Here is a 26,883-nt window from a genome sequence, read left to right as displayed (position 1 = left end):
GGGCAGGTAAGGTCTCCAACAGACCCTTAGTAGTGTTGAAAGGGGATTCATACAGAATGAGCAGAGGACTGTGAAGCAGCAGATGGAACTGTAAAAAACAGGGATGAAAATCAGGGACAGGGAGACTTGGCAAAATACCAGAGCTGACTGAGCAAGCAGTGACAGTATCAGAGAGGAGAATGGGGAAGTTACAAGATTAAGACTCAAAGGCTTCTCTGGAAGCCACTTGCCATACTGGAAAAGACCACAGATTGGCAAGGTGTGAACCTAAGCTCACACAGTGCTTTTGAAATACCTTTATGCAGAAGTAGTCTCATTGTCCAGCATTAGGTACCTGGTTTAGATGTTTTAGATGAATGGTTTTAGATGAATGATACAGACATTAGAGTTAGGCTTTTTCAGAGGGCTGTTCAGAGCTGAAGCCTCGTTTTCTGCTTCTGATCATCCTTGAAAACTTATGAGGCTTTATTATTGACTAAGCAGGGATATTTGTCTATCTAAATCAGGAACCTGAGTTATAACTGAGTAGAATTCTTTGCCTTCTATATCATTTGAGACCAAAGCCTAAATTTGGGGGTATTTCATTTAGTAATATTCTAGTGTAATTTTATTACATGTGAATATTCATTGCTCTAAAAATTCCACACGTGGCTGACTGTCTTCCAAGTGTATGTGGGTCTGATTTATAAGATGTTATTTGCAGAGTCACTGCAATAAGGCATCTGGAGTTAATCAGCATGAAGCCTTATGAGAGAGCTCTGTTTATGTTTCATATATAGTCTGCTGTCTCACAATCCATCTGCTAGAACATGCATGCAATGTGTTAACATTACCTTTGTTAGATTCCAAATGGAAAGAGCTCAATCAAGTTACATCTGAGAGACAACAAAAACTGGAGGAGTCTTCAAATTACCTGATCCAGTTCCAGACAGCAGAAGCTCAGCTAAAGCACTGGCTTGTAGAAAAGGAGCTAATGGTCAGTGTGCTGGGACCATTATCAATTGATCCTAATATGCTGAATACACAAAAGCAACAGGTTCAGGTGAGTAGTGCCAACACACACTATTGATTTAAGTTTCTTCTGCCTTTTTGCTATTAGCAAAGTACTATTTTGCATCTAGAGCAGAACATGGTTAGTATAAGCCATTAGATTTGTTTATCTTTAGGTATCAGCTTACATCATACTTTACTACAGTAATTACAAGAAAAAATTATCATAAGAGTGAAAAGAGATCAGAAAAGGTAAAAAAAAATGTTGAGGAGACATTGATCAATGTCAGTATTGTTTAAAATGAAGTATTTGAAACATGAACTATGATCTAATACTATGTGAAATACTATGACTCAATATTGGTTTATAAGTGCTTCAAAAGTCTAGACAGATGGCACAAGACTATCATGTATCACTTCACAGTCCTTAAAAGTTCAACCTAATTGACTTAGAAAGGGTTTGGAATGTTCTGTAAAGTAAAACCATTAGATTTGTCCCTTCTTTTGCAAGCACTGTGACTTACTGTCAAAAAAATCCAAAACAACTGAGAACCAGTGATATAAACTTAAAAGGTCTTACACTACGCATTCAGTCATTTTGTGAATTAGCCAAATAGTCTCTGTTCTATAATAAAACATTGCAATATTATGTCAGAATACACCTTCTTTGAAGTTCTTTCTTAAGACAAATATCAAAACTGTCTAGGAAAGAAGATGCTACTTGAAACTAAACAGCCCTTACTTTGCTTGGTGTGGTTTCTTAATTACTGTACTATTAATAGAATTCATTGTTTACTTGTATCTCCTGGTTGAATTTCTATTAGATGTTGTGTAAATTCACCTCATTTTTTTCTGTTTCTTTGATGTAGATACTTGGAAACAACACAGTTTATGTAGAAGGCACATTTATTTCACTGGCTTTTAAACTTGAATACACTCAATAATAGAGTTAGCTACAACAAATTCTACATGATTTTTTGTCAGAACCACTTTTTTCACATGAAGTAAATCCTTTTTAAAATTCTCTTTTTTTTCCCCCCTAGATTCTGCTCAAAGAGTTTGACACCAGGAAGCCACAATATGAGCAGTTAACTATGGCTGGGCAGGGGATTCTGGAGAGACCTGGTGAACATCCACCCTCACATGAAATTGTAAAAGAGCAACTGGCAGCTGTGGCACAGAAGTGGGACAGTCTAACCAGCCAGCTGAAGAAGAGATGTGACCGAATTGACCAAGCCATTGTGAAAAGCACAGAGTATCAAAGTTTACTCAGAAGTCTCTCTGATAAGCTAAGTGCCTTGGATAATAAACTCAGCAGCAGCCTGGCTGTGAGTACACAGCCTGATGCTGTGAAACAACAGCTGGAAATTGCTAAAGAAATGAAGGAGGAAATAGAACAGGAAATGAAGAATATAAATGTAGCACAAGCTCTTTGTGAAGAGCTGTCAACACTGGTTGGGGAAGAGTATTTGAAAGCAGAACTTACAAGACAGTTAGATGGCATCTTAAAATCATTTAAGGACATCGAGCAAAAATCAGGTTAGTATTTATTTAAAGAAAAACAATAACTAAGGCATAAAGTAAGGTAAAAGCTTCTAATAGAGGTGAGCTGAGCCTGGTGGCAGCTCTCTATCCAGTCCAACCCCCAAGCAGTTCTACATTAGAATTTAGAAGAATCCCCATGCCTTGAAAAGGTAAAAACAATACTGGAGATCTCTAGTGAATGGTCTAGGAGATAACTTGGAGTAAAATAACAAGGCTGCTTTTGTCATGTCTTCCTTCAGGTGCATCTTCACTGAATTAGAATGCCAAGAGAGGATGCTGTTCATTGAGCTACCAGCTTCATAGGGGCAGAGTATAAAGCAAAGTAATAATTTTTAGGCAAACACCAGTTAATGGCTTAGGGAAACACAGTGGTAATTGTATAAAACTGCCAGTGACAGAAAGGGGCTGGTAGTCTGCAGCCTTTCCTTACCTTGTGAACAATAGAACTGAGCAAGTAATACATTGCAAGTGATATCATACTTTGTTCTCCCTGGCAGCCTCAGTTTTGGATTTTTAATTTCCTCTGGTTATGAGAAACTTCAAAGAATCTCCCTAGGAGGATGTATTGCCTGTAGGCCATGAGTTAGACACTACTGGGTTATACCACTTCATATTCCCTGTGCTTACACTGCCTAGTACCATGGATCACAATTGTGTGTTTTTTACCACCAAAATCTGCTCAAATGTAGACACAGACTGGATAAGCTCACCTCATTTGATTCATGTCCTATTGCCTTCTGTATTACATGAATGAGACTGCCCCTTGTAAGAAACTTGGTTGTCTGCCAGTGAAACTCCACATACTAAGGACTGGCTTTCTTAAAGTTAATGATCATGCATAATACAATCAATAGTAGTTATTTTTTTTTTCACTGAATACTAGCAGGTTCTGCTAATGAACCTCTGTGCTGCCTTCTCCTTTGTAGATAACCATGTTCAGCAGCTTCAGTCAGCATATACCACTTCTCATCAGTTCCAGCAGATGTCCAAAGACTTTGAGGCCTGGCTAAGCAAAAAGAAAGAAGAGCTGAACCAGGCTCGTCCTGTTTCAGCCAAACTTGAGGCCTTGCAATCACTCATTGAAGAACAGAAAGATTTTAAGAAGACAATGACTGATCAGATTAGTTCCTATGAAAGAATTGTTGCAGAAGGAGAAAGTATCTTACAGAAGACTCAAGGAGATGACAAAGCAGAGTTACAATCCCAAATTGCCACACTCAAGAATAACTGGGATGAAATTAAAAAAAAGGTTAAAGAAAGGGAAGATAAATTAGCAGATTGTCTGGAGAAAGCCCTCAAATATAAGCAGCATGTAGAAAATCTGCAGCCATGGATAGAGAAGTGCCAAAGCAACCTGTGTGAATTGAAAGTTGGCATAAACCCTGTTGAAATAGAGGATTCTATTGTTCAGGTGAGGGCATGGCAGAAGGACTTGGATAAACACCATGGGATGGTGGAACTAATAAATAATTCTGCTGAAAATTTGCTCAATGCAAGTCAAACAGATAAAGAAATTATTCAAGAAGAAACTAAGGTGCTGAATCAGAATGTGAAAGTGGTTACAGAACAGTTACATAAGAAGAGAGAGTGCTTGGAAAATATGGCACAAAGACTGAAAGAGTTTCAGGACTCATCCAGGGAAACTCAAAGACAGCTTAAAAGTGCCAAAGAGCATCTGGAAGCTCATGACTCACTTGGACCTCAGTCATTCAGTAACAAACACCTGACAATGATGCAGGCCCAGCAGAAAGCCTTGCAAGCTTTAAAGCCTCACGTTGATTTAGCAAAAAAGCTTGCCCAAGACCTGGTGGTAGAAGCTTCTGATTCAGCAGGTGTTTCTGACCTCTTACTCCAAGCTGAATCTTTGGAGCAAGAATACACTGCAGTGAAGCAGCAAGTTGAGGATAGGTGCTCATTCCTAGAGACCAAACTGCAGGGAATTGGCCACTTCCAAAACAGCATCCGAGAGATGTTCTCTCAGTTTGCAGAGTTTGATGATGAACTTGATAGCATGGCTCCAGTGGGGAGGGATCTCAAGGTACTGCAGTCACAGAGAGAGGACATAAAATGTTTCATGAAAAAGTTGGAGGATCTTATAATGAATAATGAAAATGCTAATAAAAACTGTAAAATTATGCTGGCCACAGAAGCTGAAGCTTCTCCTGATCTTGTTGGTATAAAGAGAGACTTGGAAGCTCTAAATAAACAGTGCAACAAGCTAAAAGACAGAGCAAAAGCCAGGGAAGATCAAGTGGAGGCTACTATTTGCCGTGTTGAGGAGTTTTACACTAAGCTAAAAGAATTTTCCACTCTGCTTGGGAGAGCTGAAGAACATGAAGAGTCACAAGGTCCTGTTGGAATGGAAACAGAAGCTATTAATCAGCAGCTGAATACATTCAAGGTAGGAAGATTGCTTTCTTACTATTATAAAGTGTTTTACCACAATACCATTTTATTAAACATTATAGTGAAAGAGCCTGGTTAAGTGCAGACCTCAGAAGAGTCTTGTTTCACAGCAGTCTGTTCTGCCTGTATGCATTTTATCTGTTTTAAATGGGGATCTTATGCTCCAGAGAAGCTTTCCTTTGCTACAGCTTGGCAGACATTGGGAATTTTACATCTCAGCTCCCAGTTCCTGCCCCCAATTCCCTCTTCATCTCCCTTCACTATCTTGTTATCTTCTGTAATCCATGTGCCTTTCTGTTTTTGAGAAACTGCATATTGTCTCTATTTGATGTCCATGTATTACCCAACTTTCATCTTCACAGTGGTGTGAATTTTAGACTCCAGTGTTCACATATCAGCCCACATTCACTTTGCTCATCTGAGTAGTTTAGGTTTTTTTCATGTGGATATAGCTTTCAGGATATTTAGGTTTAAGATACTACCTTTTGCCATTTTCTGTTCTGATACACTGGCCAGTTTTGCCTCACTGAATTCCACCCTTACCTAGAAACATCCTAATAAAAAAAAAACAGGCAAAATAACCCCTGTATGATTTTGGGATTTTTCTGTAGCATCCTTATCCAAAATGCACTCCAGAGCTTCTGTGTGTAGCTTTTTTAATATGCCAGCTAGCAATCCATGTCCAGCTCAAATAAATGCATTGCAGTGATAGTGAGCGTTAATTGAGCTTTGCTGCTGAAATAAGTACAGATATTTGCTTGGATTAGGTTACAAGAACTGAATTTCCAGTGCTCATCAGAATGATTTATAGATGTAAGCAGTGTTTGAAAAAAATCATAAATCTCCTAATGGCTATATAGTAGCACTGAATATTCTGAACAGCTTTGGTTTCATTCCAATATAATATTGATTCAAATGTTTGTATGTCTTGTACATTAGTTGACACTTGATGATAAAGCCAGACCTTCATTGCAGGATTTGATAAGCTATGCTCTTTGATGATCTTGGAAAAGAATCATTACATGGCTGGCCAACAGAGGGTGCATTTTGCTTGTTTAAGCTATATTGGAAAGGAAAATTAAACCAGAAAACTTTCATCTGGGAATTTCAAATGGAAGTTACTGTGAGTTTTGGTGATCTTTGAGAATGCATAAATAGAGACAAAAATCTTGAACAAATAGTTACATTATGAGGAGATTCCATTAGACTGGGAGGATTAAAATTGTATGCCAGTCTATCCTAACAGTCTATCTCAACTTAAAAGAGAAACAAATGGCTTTTCTTTGTATATGGTTAGTAAAACACTTTGGGTATTGGAAAATAGCAACAGCTCCTGCTGTGAAGGCTCTTGCTTACATTGACTGTACAGGACTTCAGTTGTAGCCAGTTTGGGATCTCTGATTTCACCACATTTCTTACATTTTCAAACATTAGGAGCAGCTTCAGGTCTTTGTTAATACGTATTTTACACAATGAATTGTATATGTACAAATATGTGTTTTATTGTAAAGAAAAATGTTTCTGGAGTGTTACAAGCTGATGAGCAGATGGTAGGAAAATCCAGTTCCCTGTGTGTTGTCCCAGTGTTTTAGTTCATCAGGGCATTGGACCCAACACAGCAATTGAGCAGTTTGGAAGTGAGAGACCTGTGCAGACCAGTGGGGTGACAGCATCTCTGATAATACAAGGGCTTGTGTGGTAAGGAGACAAAAAAAAATCCCTGGCGAGACATAAAGGAGAACAGTGATAGCAGCATGTTTATATCCAGAAGTCTACTCTGGGATTGTATTTATATGAGATATTTATAAGCTTAGAAATGTGTTTTGCTTGAAGCAACTATTCTAGGCCATGCTTTTGCTTATGATTAAAAACACAATGCCATTAAACAGGAGGTGAAGAATGATGAAAAAGTGAAGGGGTTGTTTAAATAAGTGAGAAGCAAATGCAGAAATAAAACAGCAGAGTGATGAGCCTTTGAAGAAAGGAAATAGGGAGACCAGAATGGGAAATTTTAGTGAGAGTGTAGTTAGTGAAGAGATACTGATAGCAGGAGGATAGGGATCAACTCTCCTAATACTTGGTGTCAGTGCTACTGGAGTATATCAAAATTGCAGTAAGTAATCTATCTGTTTATACTCTTTGCCCTTCCAGAGAACAGTTCTACCTGAGGCAGCAAACTGAAGGGAGACTGGATCCCACAGATCCTGCTCCACTCATGATGTGTTTGTGTTTGCTCTCGTGTTTGTGCACGTACGCAAACACACAACCTGAAAGTGTGGCTGTGGCCACAAAACCACTGTCTGGCTCCTTATGTCTTTAGCTTCTGTGGTCAGCTACAGCCAACTCCAGTTCCTAAAGAGTAAAGCAAAAGAGTTGTTCTTTCTTATAGATCTATTAACATGAAATCTTCACTCTTCAGGGAAGGATCTTGTATAATAGGCCAGAGGTGGTTTTTGTGGTTTAACCAATTTTTATGTACAAAGAGTTAGAGCTGCGTGCATTTTCTTGGCATGACATTAAAACACATAGTGTTTTTTAAAAGATAAACTGGCTTTGAGTTGTGCTTTTTATATATATATTTAAAATGCATATGCATACTTGTTTTATTTACATTTCTTCTTTGTAATGTGCTTATTCCAGTCAGTATAGAGTATTAAATTGAAAGTAGGTGCTGTCAGTGTTAAATTGTAAGTAGTTGCCATCAGTGTTAAACTATATTTATTTACAGTGCAGTTATAAAATTTACTTTCTGTAAATGAAAATTTCAGAGCAGTTAATTTCAAAGGAGAACCATGATTCTTACTTCACTTCAGGAAGAGTATAATCAAATGAAGAATTTATCTCAATTAATATAAAACACACACAGAAAAGTACTAATTAACTTGGCTTTGTAAGACACTTTCTACCCCAAAGTCTGTATGCAATGTGTAGATTAGTCCTGAAAGGAAATTTCAGTAAATTAGGTTTGTTAAGGTACGCTGAGTCTGCCACTATTCTTCAAAAGCAAAACAAAAAAGAATTGTGCAAATGGACTGAGCCAAACACTCTGGGTTTGAGTAGCTGCACAGTGCTAGAATGTTTGCAGTTGAAGAAGCATTTGCAGCTAGTTTCTCTCTGAAATACAGAAAGAACTCAAAGTTGAATTATTTTATGTCATTCTTCTTAGTAAAACCAACATGTCACTGTTACAGTTTTCATGAGTATCTGGTTCATTTGATTTTTGCTTTTATTTTCGGATTTAAAGTAGATATAGTCATTAGAGATTGCCTTCTAATTGGACTTTATGGGAATTTTTAGGTAGCCTGGGTATTCCTGCCAATAAGCGTGAACTAAGATTTTAATTGGCTTATGTTATAGAACCACAGAATTGTTTAGGTTGGAAAAGTCCTCTAAGAACATTGAGTCCAATGTTAACTCAGCACTGCCAAGTCCACTGTTAGCCATGTCCCTAAATGCCACATCTACATGTCCTGTTAGTTATGTAGAGGGTGTCAGTCCTCTGACTATTGCTTTGAAGGCAAATAATGTTGAAGGCATAATCAGAAGTTTCTCTTTAAGTTTCTCTTTGAGCTAAGTGTTGCACATCCCATGCGCTGTTTACAACCCCTAGAATAAGATACTAAAATCTTCCATGGGATTTACTACACTTACAGTCTGTATTGAAAAGCAAAGGTAATATAAGCAAGTATTAAAATTTTTTAAGAATTGCGTTTTGAAAGTGACTTACCTGTCATACAAAAGTCTTCAGCAGAAACAGTAAAAAATGGTAAACTATTTTTAAACTGTTAAAATAATTTTGCTGTTGAACAAATACAGACCAATTTCAGATATGCACTTCCCCTAAAAAATCATGCAGCACTTTCTCAATTCAGCAGGGATCTATCTGGTTTTGGTTGTTTTGTGTGAAAATAACCATGGATGATAGGACCTTTCATCAAAAGTATCTAAAATTCTTTTCACGTCTTTACCATTAGAGTATATTCTCTGCTAGAGAATCCAGAGGTGATTATCTGTTTGGCATAATCCAAATGTTATATGGCTGCTCACCAGAGAGGAGGAAGAGAGAATTTGTTTTGCATGACCTTAGTGTTTTGATATGTAGCTGACTGTTTATTAAGTAAATCAATAAACATGAAGTGTGGTATGTTTGTATTTCTTGCATACAGTGTATCCTGCTTGCTGCTTAATGTAGAATGCTCAAGCTGATTGTAGTGGGTGCACTGTGTTAAGTTTCAGCACTAAGTGCCTTATGCTGTCCTTAAACTGAGATCTGAATTGTCCCTAAAACTGATGGCTGCTGTCACACCAGCAGCTCAGGTCGTTGGGGTTTGGCTCCTACTGGAGTGGAGCTGCTCGGTCATGGCAACTCCTGCTGTGGTGTTGGCAAATTACCTGTGAGTCTCCCAACCCTTGCCCTCCGTGATTATGAGCTAGAAGTGTAGGTGCCAAGTGTCGAACTGTATTTAAAAGATGTCAATTTCCAAATCTGGAATCTTTGTCCTGATAGGCTGGTTTAGGGCTCCAATAAATCCCTCTGAAAAAGAGGGGGGGGGGGGGGGAAGATCTTTCAGATATAGTTAGTTTTTTTTCCCCAATATTTTAATGTTTCTTTCAGTGGGAACTGAATTCTTCAGGAGCGGCTGCCCTGTCAGCCAACACCACCCTACACTCCTGCCTCAGGGCCAGTGACCAGACTGCAAATAGTCAAAGCTGGACTGAACTTTGCATGTCAGGTGGAGCAATGTGTGACTATTCCAACACCTAATCTAAACACTAGGCGAGCTTGGGGGATTTTTTTTTTTTTTTTAAGTAAAACAGCGGTAAAGTTTCGGTGTAACTTTGGAAAGGAAGCCTCCATTGAAATGACTGCTCCATGAGACGGGGCGATGGCGGGCGCGGTGAAAGCGCCGCTTCCTGCCCTTCCCGGAGTTTCTCCCGGGCAGGCAGCCGGCCGGAGCGGTGCCGGCCGCTCCCGCGGCGCTCCGGAGCGGGGCAGTGATGTCACCGCCGGGCGGGCACGGAGCCTCCCCGCCGCCTGCCCTGCCGGCCCCCGGCACGGCACCGAGCGAGAGGCGCGGGCGGCTGGGCCGATAAGGAGGAGGCGGCGGGCAGGGCCGGAGGGAGGGCAGCCCCGGAGCGGCGCTCGGGGCGCGGGCGGGCCGGGGGCCGATGTTTGCTGGGAGCGGAGCGGGGCGTTCCTGGCGGCTGCAGCCAGCCGAGCCGGGGCGCGGGGCGGGCGGGACGCGCCGGCGCTGCTCGGCGGGGCTTTCCCTCCCTCCCTGCCTCCCTCCCTCCCTCGGCTCCTCAGCAGCTGCGCCTCAGAAATGAGGAGGAGGCGAGGGCAGCCGGCTAGCTGCAGCCTGTAGTCGGGACCTGCCGAATGTAAACCTGCCGTGCCTTCGGGGAACGCGCCACGCTTGCTCGGCTCTGCAGCTGCCTTAAAGAGCGCTCCGGGATGGCATCGGGAGAATCGAGCTGAAACATTCGTCTTCCGACGGGCTGCTCAAAGGACGCGTTGGCTGGGCTGCTAGAAAGTGATGTTTTCCTGTGGGACTTGTGGAGGCACCGCGAACGAGCCCGTTACGAGAGGAGGATAAGCTGCCTTTCAGATCAAGGTTATTTATAGCTACTGCCAAAAAAGTAAAGGGCTGTTTTATTATTCTTACTGTTCTGGATTTAACTTATTTCCCCCCACCCCCCAGGATTTTCTCCGTGCCTTGGTCAGGACCATACAAGTCACTGTGGATTCTGTCTTTTTAAGCTGCCATGCTTTATTTATAAAGAAGATGGGACCCTGCAAGCCAGCTAAATGGATTACAGTTAAGCAGTCATGTACAGAAGATAATGTACTGCCTTCTGTAACACTTGTTCATTTGAAGGCTTATTTGGGAGATTTCAGATACAGATTCTGACCTGGAAAAGTAAATGAAGCCTTCCACTGAGTATTTGACATATTGGGCTACTGCTGGTTTCTGCTATACTTTGTTTTTCTGTGACATTGGGACATTTCTGTTACTTTCTTACTGAAGCACTTTATATTTTGGGGGGTGGAAAACCTCATATCCAGGTAAAGTCGAATTTAAACGGATGCACTGATTATGAATGACCTCAGTCACTTCCTATCTTATGATGTATATTTTCATATCTATGCATCTTATGCTAAGGGCAAGTTTACTATTTCTTCAGATTGCTAGTGTTTTTTAAATGTTTGCCCTGAATCTGTGAAAACGGAGGTATACTTGTGTGAATACTTTCAACATGGGGAAGCCACTTAGCAGGCCAGACTGCCTACGTCAGAATCCTCCATGTGTTGGCAAAGGGGAGGAAGATGAGGATCTAAATATTGAAGACTGCTACGTTCCCCAGAGGTCTATCTATGACACTGTGCGGCTGAATGAACAGATCGATTCAGGCTCCAAGGGCAGCCTCTCCTCGAGGCATTTCACAGACCGGACCTTACCCTACAGTCACAGAACACTGGACATCAGTACTTTGTGCTCCAATGGTGCCCTTACTTCTTCCAGTGTTTTTGAGCTCCGAAGCCGTGAAGCTAACAAGTTAGATGAGAAAATGATCTTTGATGCTCTTAAGCTGAACAGCGATATAATTCGGACAGCTGGGTTGCCCAAGGTGAAGTCTCACACTGAAAAGAAGGAGCACAGACGATCGTGGAGAATGCTTGTTCCACCCAGCTTTCCCGATTACACTAATAGAAGTGAAAGCTCCTTTAATGAAACTGCTGATCCGTCAGAGGCAGCTAGACTAGGCAAATGCAAATGGGGTACGAATTCTCTTACCTCGGAAGAGGATGATTCTGGTTTATGCAGCCCTCCAACAGAAAGGGAAGATAAACAAGATACACCTTTAGCAGGGGAGCAAACTCAAATACGAAGTGTGTCTTCTGCAGAAGATATCCATGTAGTAGGTCAGTTCAGACCATATATCCCAGCAATTTGCAGAGAGCAGCAAACCTCACTCCTTGCAAGCATGAGTCTCCCTGTCAAAGAAAACTGCAGACTGGCTTTGCATGACATTTTACCCTCTGGAAAAGTAAAACAAAACAATGCCCAGACATGTGAGAGTGATGAGGAAGAGATGGAGGGGAAATGCTCCCACTTACAAGGTTTCAAAGAGCAAATTCTGTCACATGAAGATCCTCTTCAAGGTGATGGAAGAAGTATTACCCCTGACAAAAATGAAGTCGAAAATGCATATGAAGTTCATGAAAAAACTAAAATGCAAGTCACAACAGTAGAGGAGGATTATGTGGATGATATATCTCTTCATGTAGATGTTTATTACACTAATGCTGCTGTAAATACCAGTGACTTGGATTTCGCAAAATATGAAATTTTATCTGATACTGAGGAATGCAGTGTAGTATGTACAGGCTCAAATGAAATGGCATTTTCTGTTCAACAGCTTGAATTAGATAGCACTGTGAACTGCTCAAAAGTTTTCTCAGAGAGAAATAAAGGCAATATCTGGACTACTGGCATCCAAGACACCTTGGATACAGTCTGCAATGGCCTCTTGTCCAACAAGGTAACTAGAAAAAAAATCCATAGGTTTATGAAATAGTTGTAGTGTAACCATAAAGATGTTTGTTTAAAACTTTTAAGTCTTGCCATCATTGCAAAATCGTAACTTTAAAAAAAATTATTAATTAGGCAGATGCAGTGATCAGTGCCATTTGCATATGGGGCGTCCAAAATGGGTGAAATAGTCAGTGTGGGAAATGAACTGGGGGCAAAGTCTGAGGGGGTGGTTGTCATCCAGCTGTTTGGAGCAGGGTTGTTACTGCCCAGCTGGTGCCTGTTGCTCCCGACCTGGAATGGCTCCTCCGTGCTCTGTCCTGGTGCTCGGTGCCTGCCCCGAGTGCGGTCGCGGGCTGTGCCATTCCAGGGCAGCCACGGCCATGTGTTCTGAGCAGCCTTACTCATCGAGGTATAAGCAACAGTATCAGATGGTTGTGGTTTCCAAAGCAGGCAGATTAAAGGCTCACCGCCTCTTCTGAAAGATGCCTTTTGCATTTGCGTGCCAGAAAGCAGATCTGACGTTACAGTAGTATTTTACAAGCGCAGGATCTTGCAGTGCTTTGTGAGTGCTGGGTGAGGTAAGGGAGTAAGGGAAGCTTTGTAATAAGGAAAGGGTGTTTGCCGGGTCTGTAATTTTTTTCTTCCCACTCTGGTTGAAATCTGAGATACTTCAAGCTTTGTTGCTAAGTTGTTCTGGTAAACTTTAGCCTCAGCAATAATTGTAATTTATTTTAAGCTTCTCTCCACAAAGAATGTGTGCATTTTTAAAAGGCAGATTATGTAGATCAGTCCTCTCTGTGGTAGGACGTTGTTCTCAAACGATGGGACTGTATAGCACATAAAAGAAGAATTTGTTATTGATTCTGTGTTGAAATATTATTCTGCCTCCTCCTTACCCTACAGTCAAGAAAAACACATGCATTTTCCTTCTTTTAGAAACAGCCAACTCATTGCACGCTCAGTTTTCATGTAACCACAGTCGTAGAGTTTTTAGCTTTTTTTTTTTTTTTGTCTGTAGGACAAATCTCTTAGGGATGCTTAATTTATTTTACCCCTCATGTTTAGTGTACTTGCAGTAGCTCTAGATTAACTTGTCAAGCTGGTGGAAGTGTGCTCAGCCACCTGAGGTCTGCAGCTTTAAAAGCAATCACTTGCCACAGTGTGTTTGTTGCAAAAGAGGAGAGTTGCTGGTACATTCAGAGTGATCTCTGCTTTTTCAGGATGCTGAGAAAGGTTGCTTTGAATGCACTAAGTGTACACCAAAACTGTTACTGAATGCTGCTATAGAAATTGAAGGATTTAGGGTCAAAAGTTGAGCATTCTTTAGCATTGTTTATTCATTGGTTATTTTTCACTGGCCTGTGTAATTAATTCAGGGGCTTCAGGCCATTTTCTGATCTCATTGACACTTGTGTCAGTGCAGCTTAATGCTGCTGAATACAAATGGAGATTTACATTGCTGTTGCTAATGGTAATAATCTGGCTCTGAAAAAGCCTAAATACCTGCAGGAGTAAAATAAAGCAAACACAAAACTGTTCAAACTGTTGTTGGGCACGGTCAAAGCCTTGGCAATTAGCAAGAGTATCCTTTGAATGAAAGCCCATTTTCCTGGGTGTCTGCCGGCATATTGTTTCAACAGCATCCGTAGTGCCTCCTCCTCACTTGTTACCATTATAATTTCCTTAACAGATCTTAATATATCTCTTCCTTCACTGTTTCTTTGACTTAAAACTTTGGGTTTAGTTCTATTTTGGAAAAATGCCCACTTGTCTCTCTTGGTCTGTGCCATTTTTTGTTAGATTTTATAGATAGATAATTAAACAGATAAATTTGTCCAGTCTTTTTTTTTCCCCTCTATCAGAAGTTTTCTTTTTTCAACCCCCTAAAGTTTCACCACCTCTGTTTTTCTCCTTCCTATCTAAAACTTCTTTTCCTTCCTATCTAAAACTACTCATGGAAATGTATGCCATTTCCCCTTCTATGATGCATTGAATTTACTCTGTTTAGATTGAGTCTATTCTGTTTAGATTTATTAATGGTTTCTTAGGAAGGTCCTGACAAGGAATGGCTTCCTTTCTCCTAGACACCAGTTTTAAGTAACGTTTTTGTTGCATACTGTCATGTAAACATCATACGCATTTTATGACTGAAGTTACCATGTTTCATGTCTGTCTTGGGTTTCAACTGCAGGTATTCCAGAAAGAAGAAGTTGAACCCTTACAAGTAAAACAACAGGAAGTAAATTGGTTGGGTCAGGGCCTTATTCAGAGTGCTGCTAAAAGTACCAGCACAGAAAACCTTGAACACGACCTTGAAGATGTCAACACCCGATGGAAGACTCTTAATAAGAAGGTTATTATCTTGTATACTGTCCTGGTTTTGTTGTGTTCTGCCTTTTGATTATTTGCTTGCTGATGTCTTTCAAAATACAGGAAATTAAACATTCACTAAGAATATGAGTTGTATTTGCTTTACACAATCACTTTGTTTGTAATTCTAAGGATAAGATTTATATTGCTAAAAGCCAGAGGTGTTGCTGTCATTTATAACGTTTTGCCAAACTTTCTCTAGGTCTGTTCTAGATTTTTATTCAGGAAAGACTCACAGAATCATGAAATTGGGGTTGGAAGAGATCCCTGGAGATCCAGTCCCACTTTCAGTCATTTTTTGCATGTTTTTTTAGCTTGTTGTATTTGCTCTGTGTACCCTGTTGTACCTGCACAGAGCAATGATACAGCCCAGCTTTGTGTGACTGGTGGAATGTTTCCTTTACAGCACATTAAGGATTGTATTGCTTGAGACATCAGAAAGTAGCACTGCTTTGAAAAACTGGCTGTAGATGTTTTTCTGTACTTTTCAGAAGTCTTCCTTCAGCCGTAGCTGCTGATGGAAATGGAAAGGGTGGGGAGTAAAAATGGTGCTCATCTTCTGCTCTATTCCTGAAAGAGTGATGCAGCAGAACCAGATACACCTGTGGTTCACATATTTGCCTTCTCCTTTCCTATTTTTATTTTTCATTGATGGCATTATTGGGCCTTATTAAGAGCTGTTACTTTGAAATCCTGGCTCATTCTTTCTATAAGGAAAGTAAAGACCATCTGAAATGCAAACATCCCATCAGTATATTTCATAATACTGTAGCTACATAAAGCTGGAGTAACTTGTAAGGAATGACTAGAGCAGGCTGATTTACTGGGAGTCAGTCTATTCTTTTTGTTGGATGTCTCCAGCCCCAATTCATGAATTTGATTCATGCTGAATTGTGACATAGTGCTGTTATGAATAGTTATAAAAACAATAGTATTTATTAGTGATATTGACAGCTGTTCTACATATTTTGACTAATTATTTCACAGAAATAAAAAGAATAGGTGAGATCCTCTGCTGTTTTTCAGGTTGCCCAGCGTGCTGCACAATTGCAGGAAGCCCTCCTCCACTGTGGGAGATTTCAGGATGCCCTTGAATCTCTGCTTAGCTGGCTCATTGATACAGAAGATCTTGTGGCTAATCAGAAACCACCATCTGCTGAATTCAAAGTTGTCAAGGCCCAAATACAAGAACAGAAGGTAAGTGAAATGGTTTCAGAATCTCCTTCCACTGGACCAATGAGAATAAATTCCCAGTCTTTGGCAAAGCATAATATCTATTCAAGTGTATTATATTACACTGGGGTGTGCTGAGGTGTTTAAAGGAGCCATCTGTTCAAAACTCAAGACTTTGTCAAGGCTTGGGAGGAGTGCTCATCTTTTTGGATATAAGACAGAGTGATACTGTGCAGTCTGAGCTCTGGTTTATTAACACTATCTAGAAAGGATGTTAAAGATCCATTGGAAAGAGAGAAAGCACAAAATCCAGTATTTGGCCATTTGAAAGGTAGGAAATAAAGCCTAGTAAATTTTTACTCTACTACTAGAGATAAGATAAGATAAGATTGCAGATTACGGACTTAAATCCTTGGCTCTTGATCTTCATGTGATCACTGTTGGTAATTAGTTGGAATCCCATTGGGAAGTGGCCTGTGCTAATGTAGCAACTCTATCAGGGTCATCAACTTTGTCATATGTTAATAGTGGTTATAGAAAAAAGTTTGATAATGTAGCTGATAAAACATACAATTCATGTAGTGTGGCCCACTGCCACCCAGGGATTTTATATAAAGTTATGGCCAGTACAGGTTGTTGTCCTGGGATACCTGCAGTGGCAAAATGTTAATGTGTCCAAAGGCACCTAGGGAATGGAGGAAGGGAGGATTGCAGACAGAGGCACATTTTATTCTTCACAGAGAAGTTAATGTACTACACTAGATTGGTGAACTCAACTGTATCTCATATAAGGGATGACTTGATTATACAATAGTTTTAGTATCCATTTTCCCATCTGTCTATGTGTCCAAATTACCTCTGTGAAGCCAAATCTGGCAGGGCATGCAGTTTTCCCATAAATGTTCCTGTAAAATGTAACTTAGTTCTAGATAGCTGGATTCCCCCAAGGGTGTTATGTAGAACTTTGTCCTCTATGTGTTCACTTTTTGGGCTGCTACACATCCTTACCTCAGAGAAACCAGGGTTGTTGTTTGGGCTTCATGAAACTCCAGTGTACTTGGGAAAACAACTGAGAAACTAAAATGAGCCTGTATTGGTCAGGGAAGGGGTTGATGTGTGTGTTATGTGTGTCTCTTTGATTGGCTTTGTTCGCATTTTTATCACAATATAGGCATTATGATTTAGTTTTTGGTGTTGGTTTTTTTTTTTGTTTTGTTTTAAGGGCTTTTCAAGAAGTGTACTGTTTGCATTATTGCAATATTTCTTAATAACTTGCTGCTGGATTGCTCTCTCTGCAGCTCCTGCAGAGGCTGCTGGATGACCGCAAGCCAACTGTTGAGGCAATCAAGCGCGAAGGGGAGAAAATTGCGGAGTCAGCAGAGCCTGCTGATAGAGTGAAGATCCTGAAACAGCTGAGTTTCCTGGACAGCCGATGGGATGCCTTGCTCAGTAAAGCTGAAACAAGGTACTTGAAATTCTTTCATGGGTTTGAAAAATGTAGACATAGCATGTGATGGATGTATGGATGTTTAGAAGCAGCATGTGGAACTCCATACTGTGAAGCACTACCATGCTTTTTATTGCATTATGGTTTTGCGTCTTGATGTTGATATAATGAGTCCTCTGAGGGAAAAGTGGAGAAAAGTGACCGGAAGAGACAAAAAGCTCTTTAAAAAATGTTTAGTCCTTTGTGATAATCTGCTAGGATTAGTTACATATGTATCTTCTGAACAACTTTAATTAATTATCTCTGCTAATTAATTAGAATGCAGGTGTTTTGAGGCAAGAACCGATTTTGCAATAGAATCAAGTGCAAATTTTACACCCAACAAGTAATAATGATATTCTATTGGAACTTCAAAGTCCTGAATTGCTACAAAGAAGAAATTGCTGCAATTCTTTTCTTTTTCTTAAATATTATCTGCAAAATTAGTTTATGCAGAGGTCTGGATAAACTAGACACTTGCACTCTGCAACTCAGAGGTCATCATAATGTCAGTTGCAGATGCGTGCAAGGTGCTGAGCTCCCTTAGTTTTCAAGAAAAAAAAAGGACCTTTAAAGTATATAGATATATGTATTTTAGCATATATATATATAAAAAAGAGATAGAATATATAATATATATACATATATTCTATCTCTTAAAAGACATTGAGGTCCACTTCAAGTTCTAATTGGAAAAAAATCAAACCAAGTCCATGGACATGGCATCTGTGTAAACACGGACTTACATTTACAAGTTGTTGTCAATGGATAAAACACCTGTAAATTAGGAACTGGAAAGTGTCTTTGAATAACTCTGTGTTGAAAGGGTTAGTCAACATGTTTTCTGGGTGGGGATTTGAGAAGGACAGTCTTTCAGAGTAGAGAGAAGGCTGTATGAGACAGCTTGGAAAAAGGCCTATAATTGAGAGTAAGAGAGGACTTGGGAAGTTGAGGAAAAATTTAAAGTGCACAGTGAAGCTTTGCAGTGAAGATCAAATGGTTTAGTTGGGACTTAGAGTAGCATTGAACTCACCTCACTTCTGCTGTCTTCTGTTCCTTCTGGTAGCCTCTCTTTAGCTGAACCTGTTTTGTTACCTCATACTAATAATAGGATTATTTAATTCGTCAACTGCTAATAGATCATTATTTCCTTTTTTTTTTTCTTCTTTTTTATTGAAGGAATCTGACTCATTAGCTGGGGTAAATGTTAATATCATGTTTAATTTAATAATATCCTCCCAGTCTGGTGATATCTAATTACAAATGAAATTACAGCTTTTTCCAAGCCATCATTATCTGCAAGCTTGTCTCCATTGTTCTTTGGCTGGTCTCTAGAAATGAAGTAGGAATTTGAAGATGATTTTGAAAACTATGTAGAGTATCCCACAGAGTGTTCCATGGCTAAGTTTGTCAAGTTTTACTTTGTTTATAAGCCTTGGAAAACACATATAAATGTAGCTTTATCTGGAATGAGATCCTCATTTGAAGAACGTTATTGTGATATTTTCATGTAGAACAAATCTCTCCTAAAAGTCTGCTTGAATGACATTTGTTCAGCACTGCTTATAGAGAAGACTGCTGTAATCAAGAGTCTTCTCTGACATGTATTAAACTGAATCAGAAATGTTTTAGATACTACTTTTCTGTTTCGGATGTCAAGTCTCTGTGCTTTATTAATGTTGTCTCACTAACTTTATTGAGAGCTTTTATCCAGGACAAGAGAGGCAAATTTAGAGCCAAATAATTCTGTTGTCACCATTGAAAAAATGTTTAAAGATATTTTACAACACTGAGGAAGCATTCTGGTTCAGTAAAGCCTTTGCCTAACTTTAAAACATGTATAATAGTCAAGGGAATGTAACTTTATGCTTTAAGACAGCTGGAAACTTGAGAACGATCTTAACTGGTGATGAAACAATGTTTTGCTGAATTGAGGGCTAGATTATTTTTAGCAAAAAGTATATGAATAAAGTGATATTATTTTTATTTTCAAAACTGGTATATTAGCCAAATGCCTTAGAGGTGTTTGTTTTTAATTTTATTTGATTTTTACTTTACCTTGCTTTTCACTAAGTATCATGGATATATGTCTGTTTCATTTGGTGACCCGTTCCTGCAATGAGATTGAGTTATTTCTGGAGTGTTTTTCAAAGGATTCAAGGGACTTTTTTCTTCATTAAAACTGTTTGATACTTACTTCATCACAAAAGATAACCCTTCCCTTGGTGCATTGGTAGGAACCGTCAGCTGGAAGGCATCTCGGTGGTAGCGCAGCAGTTCCATGAAGCTCTGGAGCCACTGGTGGAGTGGCTGACAGCCACAGAGAAGAGACTTGCAAATGCAGAACCCATTGGGACACAGGCCTCCAAACTGCAGCAGCAGATTGCTCAGCATAAAGTAAGATACAAACCACTCACTTGCTTTGGTCATTCTTTTTAGATGATTCTGTAAAGCTGGCAGAGCTCTTGCACTGTACTCATTTCACCATATTGTTTCATGTTTTTCCCTTGTAATTTAAGTTTTATACATTTATGTTGACAATATGTCCTTTTTTTGTTCAATTTTTCTTGAGTTCCATTTAAATTTATTTTATGTTTTTCTGATTTTCTTTTCCATTATTCTTCATTATTGACACTAAAATATAGGCCCTAGAAGATGATGTCCTAGCTCACAATAAGAGTTTGCATCAGGCCATTAGTGCTGGTCAGTCTCTAAAGACTATGAGCTCCAGGGAAGATAAAGATATGGTGCAGGAAAAGCTAGATTCTGCTCAGGCACGATACATTGAGATTCAAGAGAAGAGCAACAGCAGGTCTGAACTTCTCCAGCAAGCTTACAGCAATGCTCAGATTTTTGGGGAGGACGAAGTTGAATTGATGAACTGGCTGAATGAAATCCATGATAAACTGAACAAATTGTCAGTCCAAGACTGCAACACAGAATTGCTTGAGAAACAGCACACTGAACTACTGGTATTTTGATTTCTGTTCATTTCTTATTTAATTAATGTTTTTAATTTGATTTATATCCCCATACATCATTTATTTTCATTACTGTATTTTGTTTAAAATGTCAGTATGCTTATTCTAAATAAAAATAATATATTTTTTTAGGTCTGTGCTAACATAAATGACCTTTATTCATAGGATCTTCAGGAAGAGATTCTTCTTAGAAAACAAAATGTTGATTTGGCTATACAAAATGGCTTAGAGCTTCTCAAGCAAACAACAGGTGAGAACTTACATAAAACTATAATTTGTCATACTTTTTTTCCTTGTACTTGCCTAAGAAAATTAAAGTGAAGCTTGTAAATATGGTTCATATTTACTGGTTAAAGCAATCATAGTTGTTTGTTTTAATAAGGTTTGAGGTCAACCTAGACTATGTTTTGGGGCCAATTTTACTTTTAAAGTGAGTGAGCAAAAGGCCTTTTTTGCCTGCAGAGAATTTAGCCCTTGAATCCTTATATTATTTTAAGTGGAAAATTATTCTAGTGAACCTGCATTCCATTCCTAATAGTGAGTTATGGACATTACTCATAATGGAGGGATGTTTGGCAGTGGACACAGTAAATTCCCTGCAGGCATCCACAGATGAACAAGATGTTAGACTACCTATTACTGCAAGGGGAAAGCTTCAGCCATGGGAGCCAATACTATGGGAAAAGTTGCATTCCAGTTATACACAATTTGTCTGTTCTGTAGATCAACATCTGTCCAGATTTTCCTACACTTATAAAGTTCTTGAACCCTTTGAGACGTACATATGTTAGTGCAGGGTGGTATTATCCTTTTCTGTTCCAAACTTTGACATTACACGTATTCAATGATGAAATCTGAACATATCTAATATTATGGCTAATAAATTTCTATGCATTGTTTTTCTTTTAGCCTTTTGAGTTGTGTTTCAAATGGACAGCAGTGAGGGTGGATTGTGATGTCAAAATCTAGTGTAATTGAAAGTCTAGTTAGTAATATGTAGATAATTTTTTTTGTTCTTTATGTTTTCAGTAACACTTTTATATCTTTTATTTGGCCTTTATAAGAAGTATTGTGAATTTAAAGGTGGATTTTTTTAAATAAGAACATTTCTGTTTAAAATTGGATTTAACTCCTTACTTTGTAATAGTTTGGTAAAACAGAAAAAAGACAGAAGGACTGATCCTGAACTGAGGTTAACTTTGTACTTCTGTGGGTTTTAGTGATGGTAGGATAATTTACAATAGTTGAGGATTGGCCTTGTCACCTTGTTTGGGTTATTTTATAAATTAAATACTGAGTTTTCTGTAATATGCGGAGTTTGGGATTTTAGTTTTTTAGTTGTGGTGGTGGTTTTGTTTTTGTTTTTTGTTTTTTTTTTTTAATATTTGTGATCATGGGAAATAACATTCCTTTAATATTTTAGGTGATGAAGTTGTAATTGTTCAAGATAAACTGGAAGGCATTAAAGCGAGATACAAAGATATTACAAAATTAAGTTCTGATGTATCCAAGACTTTGGAGCAGGCTCTGCAGCTTGCAGGCCAACTGCACTCAACTCATGAGGAACTCTGCAAATGGCTTGATGAAGTAGAGATGGAGTTACTCTCATATGAAAGTCAAATACCAAAGGGTGAAGAATTAAGCCAAGTACAAGAAAGACAAAAAGTAGGTTTAGAACCTGTGAATGATTTACTGTTCTGTGATTCAGTGAGGTTTTGTGTTACTTTATGCTTGGTATGAAATAATTTTTTGAATAACTAAATTTAGTGTCAGATCATTTGAACAAAAGTAACAATAGTTAAGAATCAAACTCTTTTTCCAGAGTCATCTGTTATGATCACTTATGAAATTAGGCTGAAGTTTATTTTTAGCACAAGAGAAGAACAACATTTTCATTTTATTCGGGGAGCTACCTAAGACTGGGAAACTTCATAGGCTGTCAAACAGAGTTATTTTAGTTCTTTAGCTGTGGCATGGATAAAATCGTGTAAAGTGTCAGCATTTTAAACATATTACTAATTTTGTTTAACGAGATCTATTTCAAAAGAAGCTATGGAGTGTAAGCTGCATGGTATAGAAAATGTTGAGGGTGGAAGCTTAAAAAAATTCTATTACATTTCTTTAATAGATGGGAAGTTTTATACAGATAAAAGCTCGTTCCTTTGTGTGAATGTGTGCTTGAAATTTAATCCAGTCATTGCAGAAATTATTTGAATTCATCATATTTTGCTATATTGCATGCTGATTACATAAAGACGTTTCATTTGCTGCTCATTTAGTTCCTTATAGAGTTGCAGTTCACAACCATCCATTAGTTTTATTTTCTTTGGATGCTTCACAAAGTACTAACAATTCTTAGAAAATTTTCAGACAGTAATACTGAATAGAGAAATATGTTTAGGTTAAATTCTGTGGAAAATTCTCTTAAGGATCACTTACCTTTCTGTCAAACAGCTTACAGTATCAAACAGGTAATACAGTTTAGCTGAAAATAAGGATTCTAAGTTAGCCCTTTGTTTTGTGTGGGAAGCATTTCAGTTCTGCACTCATGGAGTAGTTGAAAGAATGAAAAATCTGCAAACTTTGTATGTTCTGTTCATATACTGCCATGTTTAAATGCTTTAATTGTTTTAAATGGCCTTTTACAGGAGCTGAAGAAAGAAGCAAAGAACAACAAAGGCTTAGTGGACACTCTGAATGAGGTTGGCAGTGCCTTTCTGGAGCTGGTGCCGTGGAGGGCCAGAGAGGGGCTGGACAAGATGATAACGGAGGACAACGAACGTTACAGATTAGTGAGTGACACCATCTCTCAGAAGGTGGATGAGATCGATGCTGCCTTCCTGAGATCCCAGCAGGTACTGAAAACTGTTCTTTGGACAGTAGCAGTCTCTGGACGTGTGTACTAGAACAAAAGCTGTCGTATAATAATGTTGCCAAAAGTTTCTTATGCTTGAGCAGCAAAAGGCCCATTTAATGAAATGGGACTCCAGTGTTAAAATATGAATGCCAGAAATCTGTTAGTCTGTACTCTGTTGTAGTTGTCTCCCTTTTTGTTGATGTTTGATTGCAAACAACAATATTTTAGCTAAAATTGCTGTTAGTAATCTGTGGCTCCTTAAGTCGGAGTTTGCTTAAGAACTGAATGGCCCATATTTTGTACATCATGTTGTGTTAAGTAAAATGTGGGCCAAGATCCTGAGCCACTTTTCTGGAGGTGACGCTGATATTGCTAGGCTGGCCATACCTTTTAGCATCTGCTGATTGTCTAGCTCCTCTGCACGTTTGACCATTAAATGCTGGATGACCTTGTTCAAGCTGTGGTGGAGGATTTAAATAACACTTTCATTAATATCCACTATCCTTTTCTTCTTGGGGTGCAAAACCTGAGTTATTTAGTATGTGGAGGTTTCTATACATGCATAGAAATATATGTGGATACACTTTGAGAGCTGGGCCCTAATTTTGTCACTAAGTAGTCTAATATTTAAGCCAGCTTATAAATGCGTTATGGAAACAGTTTTCCAGTTCACACGTACAAATATTGGTGAGACTTCTCCTTTTGCTGTATAGTTCCCCTAAACAGTTGTAAGAGGACAAGAAGAAAGCATGTGTCATAATTTCAAAATTTGCTAAAAGCTGACTAAAAGAGGCAGTATTTCAGATTTTCTTCTAACTGAGCCTAAAAATAACTATAGGTTTCTTTTTAAGGGGTTTGATAATTAATATTTTCTCATCTCATTAACCTAAGTCTCAAAAATGAAGGGTGATTTCTATTTTATTTTTTTAGTGAGTGATAAGGTGAGATAGGAGATTATATATTGGCTCTCCTTCAGATTTTCTGAATTCCACGAGTACATTGCATCCTCTAGCATAAGTTGAACAGTTTCAGATCTAGACATGAAAATTCCAGAGCTGCTATTCCACTAGCTAATGGAAGGGCACATTGCACTCTCATCCTGCATACCCCTAACCTCCACTTCAGCACATCATCACAATAAACTCCTATACACCATATCCTGTGATAAGTTTTGGGTGGCTTAATGTAAAGGGTAAGATACTTCCCATTTAGCTATGCAAAATAAACAGTTTTGGAGAAGCTCGTGCTCTTTCAGTTTGCCCTGTGGCAATTTGTGAAGTGCCTATACTATTAAGTTTTGGCTGGAGGACAAAGCTGCTGAGAATACAAGGCTTTGGTAGGAGTAAGTGTGGGTTTCGTGTCAGATGTTCCTGGACCAAGGTGAGGAATGCTGCAAGAAACACAGATGATTAGGCAGAATAGCTTCATGTTATGAATGGAAGCTGGAAGAATAATGCAAAGCCCAGGGTTTTTAACTGCTTGGGCAAAATGGTCCCAGACTGATAATAGAGATAAATTCAGCTGCATGGTTTAGTCTTTGTTTATCAAGAGTGAAGGCCTTGGTGGGGTCCTCTAGTGAAGGAGTCCTATGTAAAAACACAAGGTCATATTCTGCCTGTTCTTCACTCTAAAGCAGCCATAGAGAGTGCTTTAGAAAGCATTCATGGAGAAAATCACAGCATCATCATATTCAGAATTCAATCATTCCTGATCAGAAGAAAATGTACCACAATGCGCTATGCTTGGTTAAACTGGATGGGGATTAAGTAGATGATTTTATAGTGACTCCAAGTGTAGCTGAGGGCTCATAAGTAACTGCCATGTATAATGGGAAGAAAACATTTCAAATTTTGGATGCAGAGAGTACCAATTTTATGCTTTTTATTCCTTAATGTTGTTTTTAAGCATCACAAATTGAAAATCCTATACCTTCAGCAAATTAAGTTTCGAGTCCTTCCCTTCCTCAATGCAATTTAACTTGGAAGTTTCAGTGCCTTGGCTTGGTTTTGTTATTTCTATTAAATATTTCCTCAATATTACTTACATACCCATGAATATTTGGTATCAGGAAGTCACACTGCAGTTAGTTTGTACATCTAACACATTTGAAATCATCTTCTCCCTTTCAGACATAAATAAATAGACTTCTGAAAACTTTGATTGTGAACTGTAGTTTCTAAAGCCAGGATTTAACTAGCACTGGTGCATGTGCTTCATGCTAATGTTTACAGTACTGATTATTTCAGAACATACCTTTCTAGTAGGATGTCACAATATTTAGGACAAGTCTTACTTTCTGTTACTTTAAATGAGACATGACATATAGTGAAAAAGAATGTTCTGCTCTTTCACATAACAAATGAATTATAAAGACCAAAAAGATTGACTCGTAAAGAATGAAATCTCAGAACTGTTTCTTTCATTTTGTGGGACTCATGATTAACCACTAAGACAAGTCTGTGTTGGTGACTAAAGTGAATTCCAGTTATATTAAGGAGCAGGGCTGTTATGGACTACAGCCATAAAGGCACAGATCAGCATATTTTAAAGACAAGTGGGACTGAGAGTGTTCAGAAGATTTCTGAGGGAAGTGTGGGCATCAACAACACAAGTAGCAGGTTCTGACCTAAACAGACTTTCACAATAAGTCAGGGCTATATTAAGGTTCAGGTCATTTTGGAGAGGGGGCAGAGTTTTAACGAATTCACTAAATAAATTCTTATTAGTTTCTACAATGGGCATCTGGTACATCCCATGTAATATTTCTCTATGGCTTGGGCTCAAAGCTGCCCTGGTTGAGTACTGCAACATGTGCATGCTAAAATGCATGCCTATAAACTTGTTCTGAAGAGAGAATGTATGATTTGGTTTTTTAAAATTTGCTCTCACATTTCAGAAGACTTAGATCCCCAAATTCTTCATTTCATGCTTTTCTTTGCAAATTAGTAAGAAACTCCTCTCATTATATTAGTGCTTTTAGGAAATTTCTGAAACATTTAAATGTTGACTATTGTAGTCAGAAGTTAATCTAAAAGTCAGAAGGAAAAGGACTTGCTGTATCCAAATGCTCAAAAAAACTTTTGCATTTAATCTGAGGCCTAGATTTGGATGAAATCCTGTCTTCTCTAAATTCAGTGAGGTTTTTCCACTAACTTATCTGAACTGTGATTGTTTTGCCTTGATCATTTAATACCAAAGCAGCTCTTCAGATTAATAGGGTAACATCAAACAACTGTGTTTCAGGCTAATTCCTACACTAGCAGTAATAATAAACACAGAGATGAAAAAGACATGTAAAAGTAGAACAAAATGAAAACAAGCAGTCTAGTTAAAACTCTGAGATTATCATCCTTTTTTATTTTCTTATGACTGTTAGAGAGCTGTAGGCTTTGGAAAGAAGTATTTGCTTCTGTTGCTTTGTCATGCTTATGAATTAAGCTGCTTGTATTACAATCCCTAAGAACCATGCTGGGCATTGTATCTCATTTATATAAAACTCTCAAATGGAAATTGAGAAACTATCTTTCTAAAAATTCA

The 26,883-nt window shown here is 38.6% G+C and overlaps 1 protein-coding gene across 2 annotated transcripts in view; it reads left to right on the top strand.

Annotated features, from left to right (window-relative positions):
• DST (dystonin) overlaps nt 1-26,883 on the top strand; it is a 291,949-nt gene that overhangs the window by 212,246 nt on the left and 52,820 nt on the right. For both annotated transcript variants that reach the window (XM_066547320.1, XM_066547319.1), the window contains 11 exons: nt 843-1,042; nt 2,034-2,529; nt 3,462-4,936; nt 14,671-14,832; nt 15,876-16,046; nt 17,321-17,487; nt 19,746-19,905; nt 20,154-20,480; nt 20,655-20,739; nt 21,913-22,154; nt 23,138-23,344. In XM_066547320.1, coding sequence (XP_066403417.1) covers nt 843-1,042; nt 2,034-2,529; nt 3,462-4,936; nt 14,671-14,832; nt 15,876-16,046; nt 17,321-17,487; nt 19,746-19,905; nt 20,154-20,480; nt 20,655-20,739; nt 21,913-22,154; nt 23,138-23,344 — 3,692 coding nt within the window. The remainder of the gene's footprint in view (nt 1-842; nt 1,043-2,033; nt 2,530-3,461; nt 4,937-14,670; nt 14,833-15,875; nt 16,047-17,320; nt 17,488-19,745; nt 19,906-20,153; nt 20,481-20,654; nt 20,740-21,912; nt 22,155-23,137; nt 23,345-26,883) is intronic.

Source organism: Molothrus aeneus, chromosome 3, assembly GCF_037042795.1.
Source record: "Molothrus aeneus isolate 106 chromosome 3, BPBGC_Maene_1.0, whole genome shotgun sequence".
Taxonomy (NCBI): Eukaryota; Metazoa; Chordata; class Aves; order Passeriformes; family Icteridae; genus Molothrus; species Molothrus aeneus.
The sequence above is the reverse complement of the archived record's forward strand: the minus strand, read 5'-3'. Positions and strand labels throughout refer to the sequence as shown.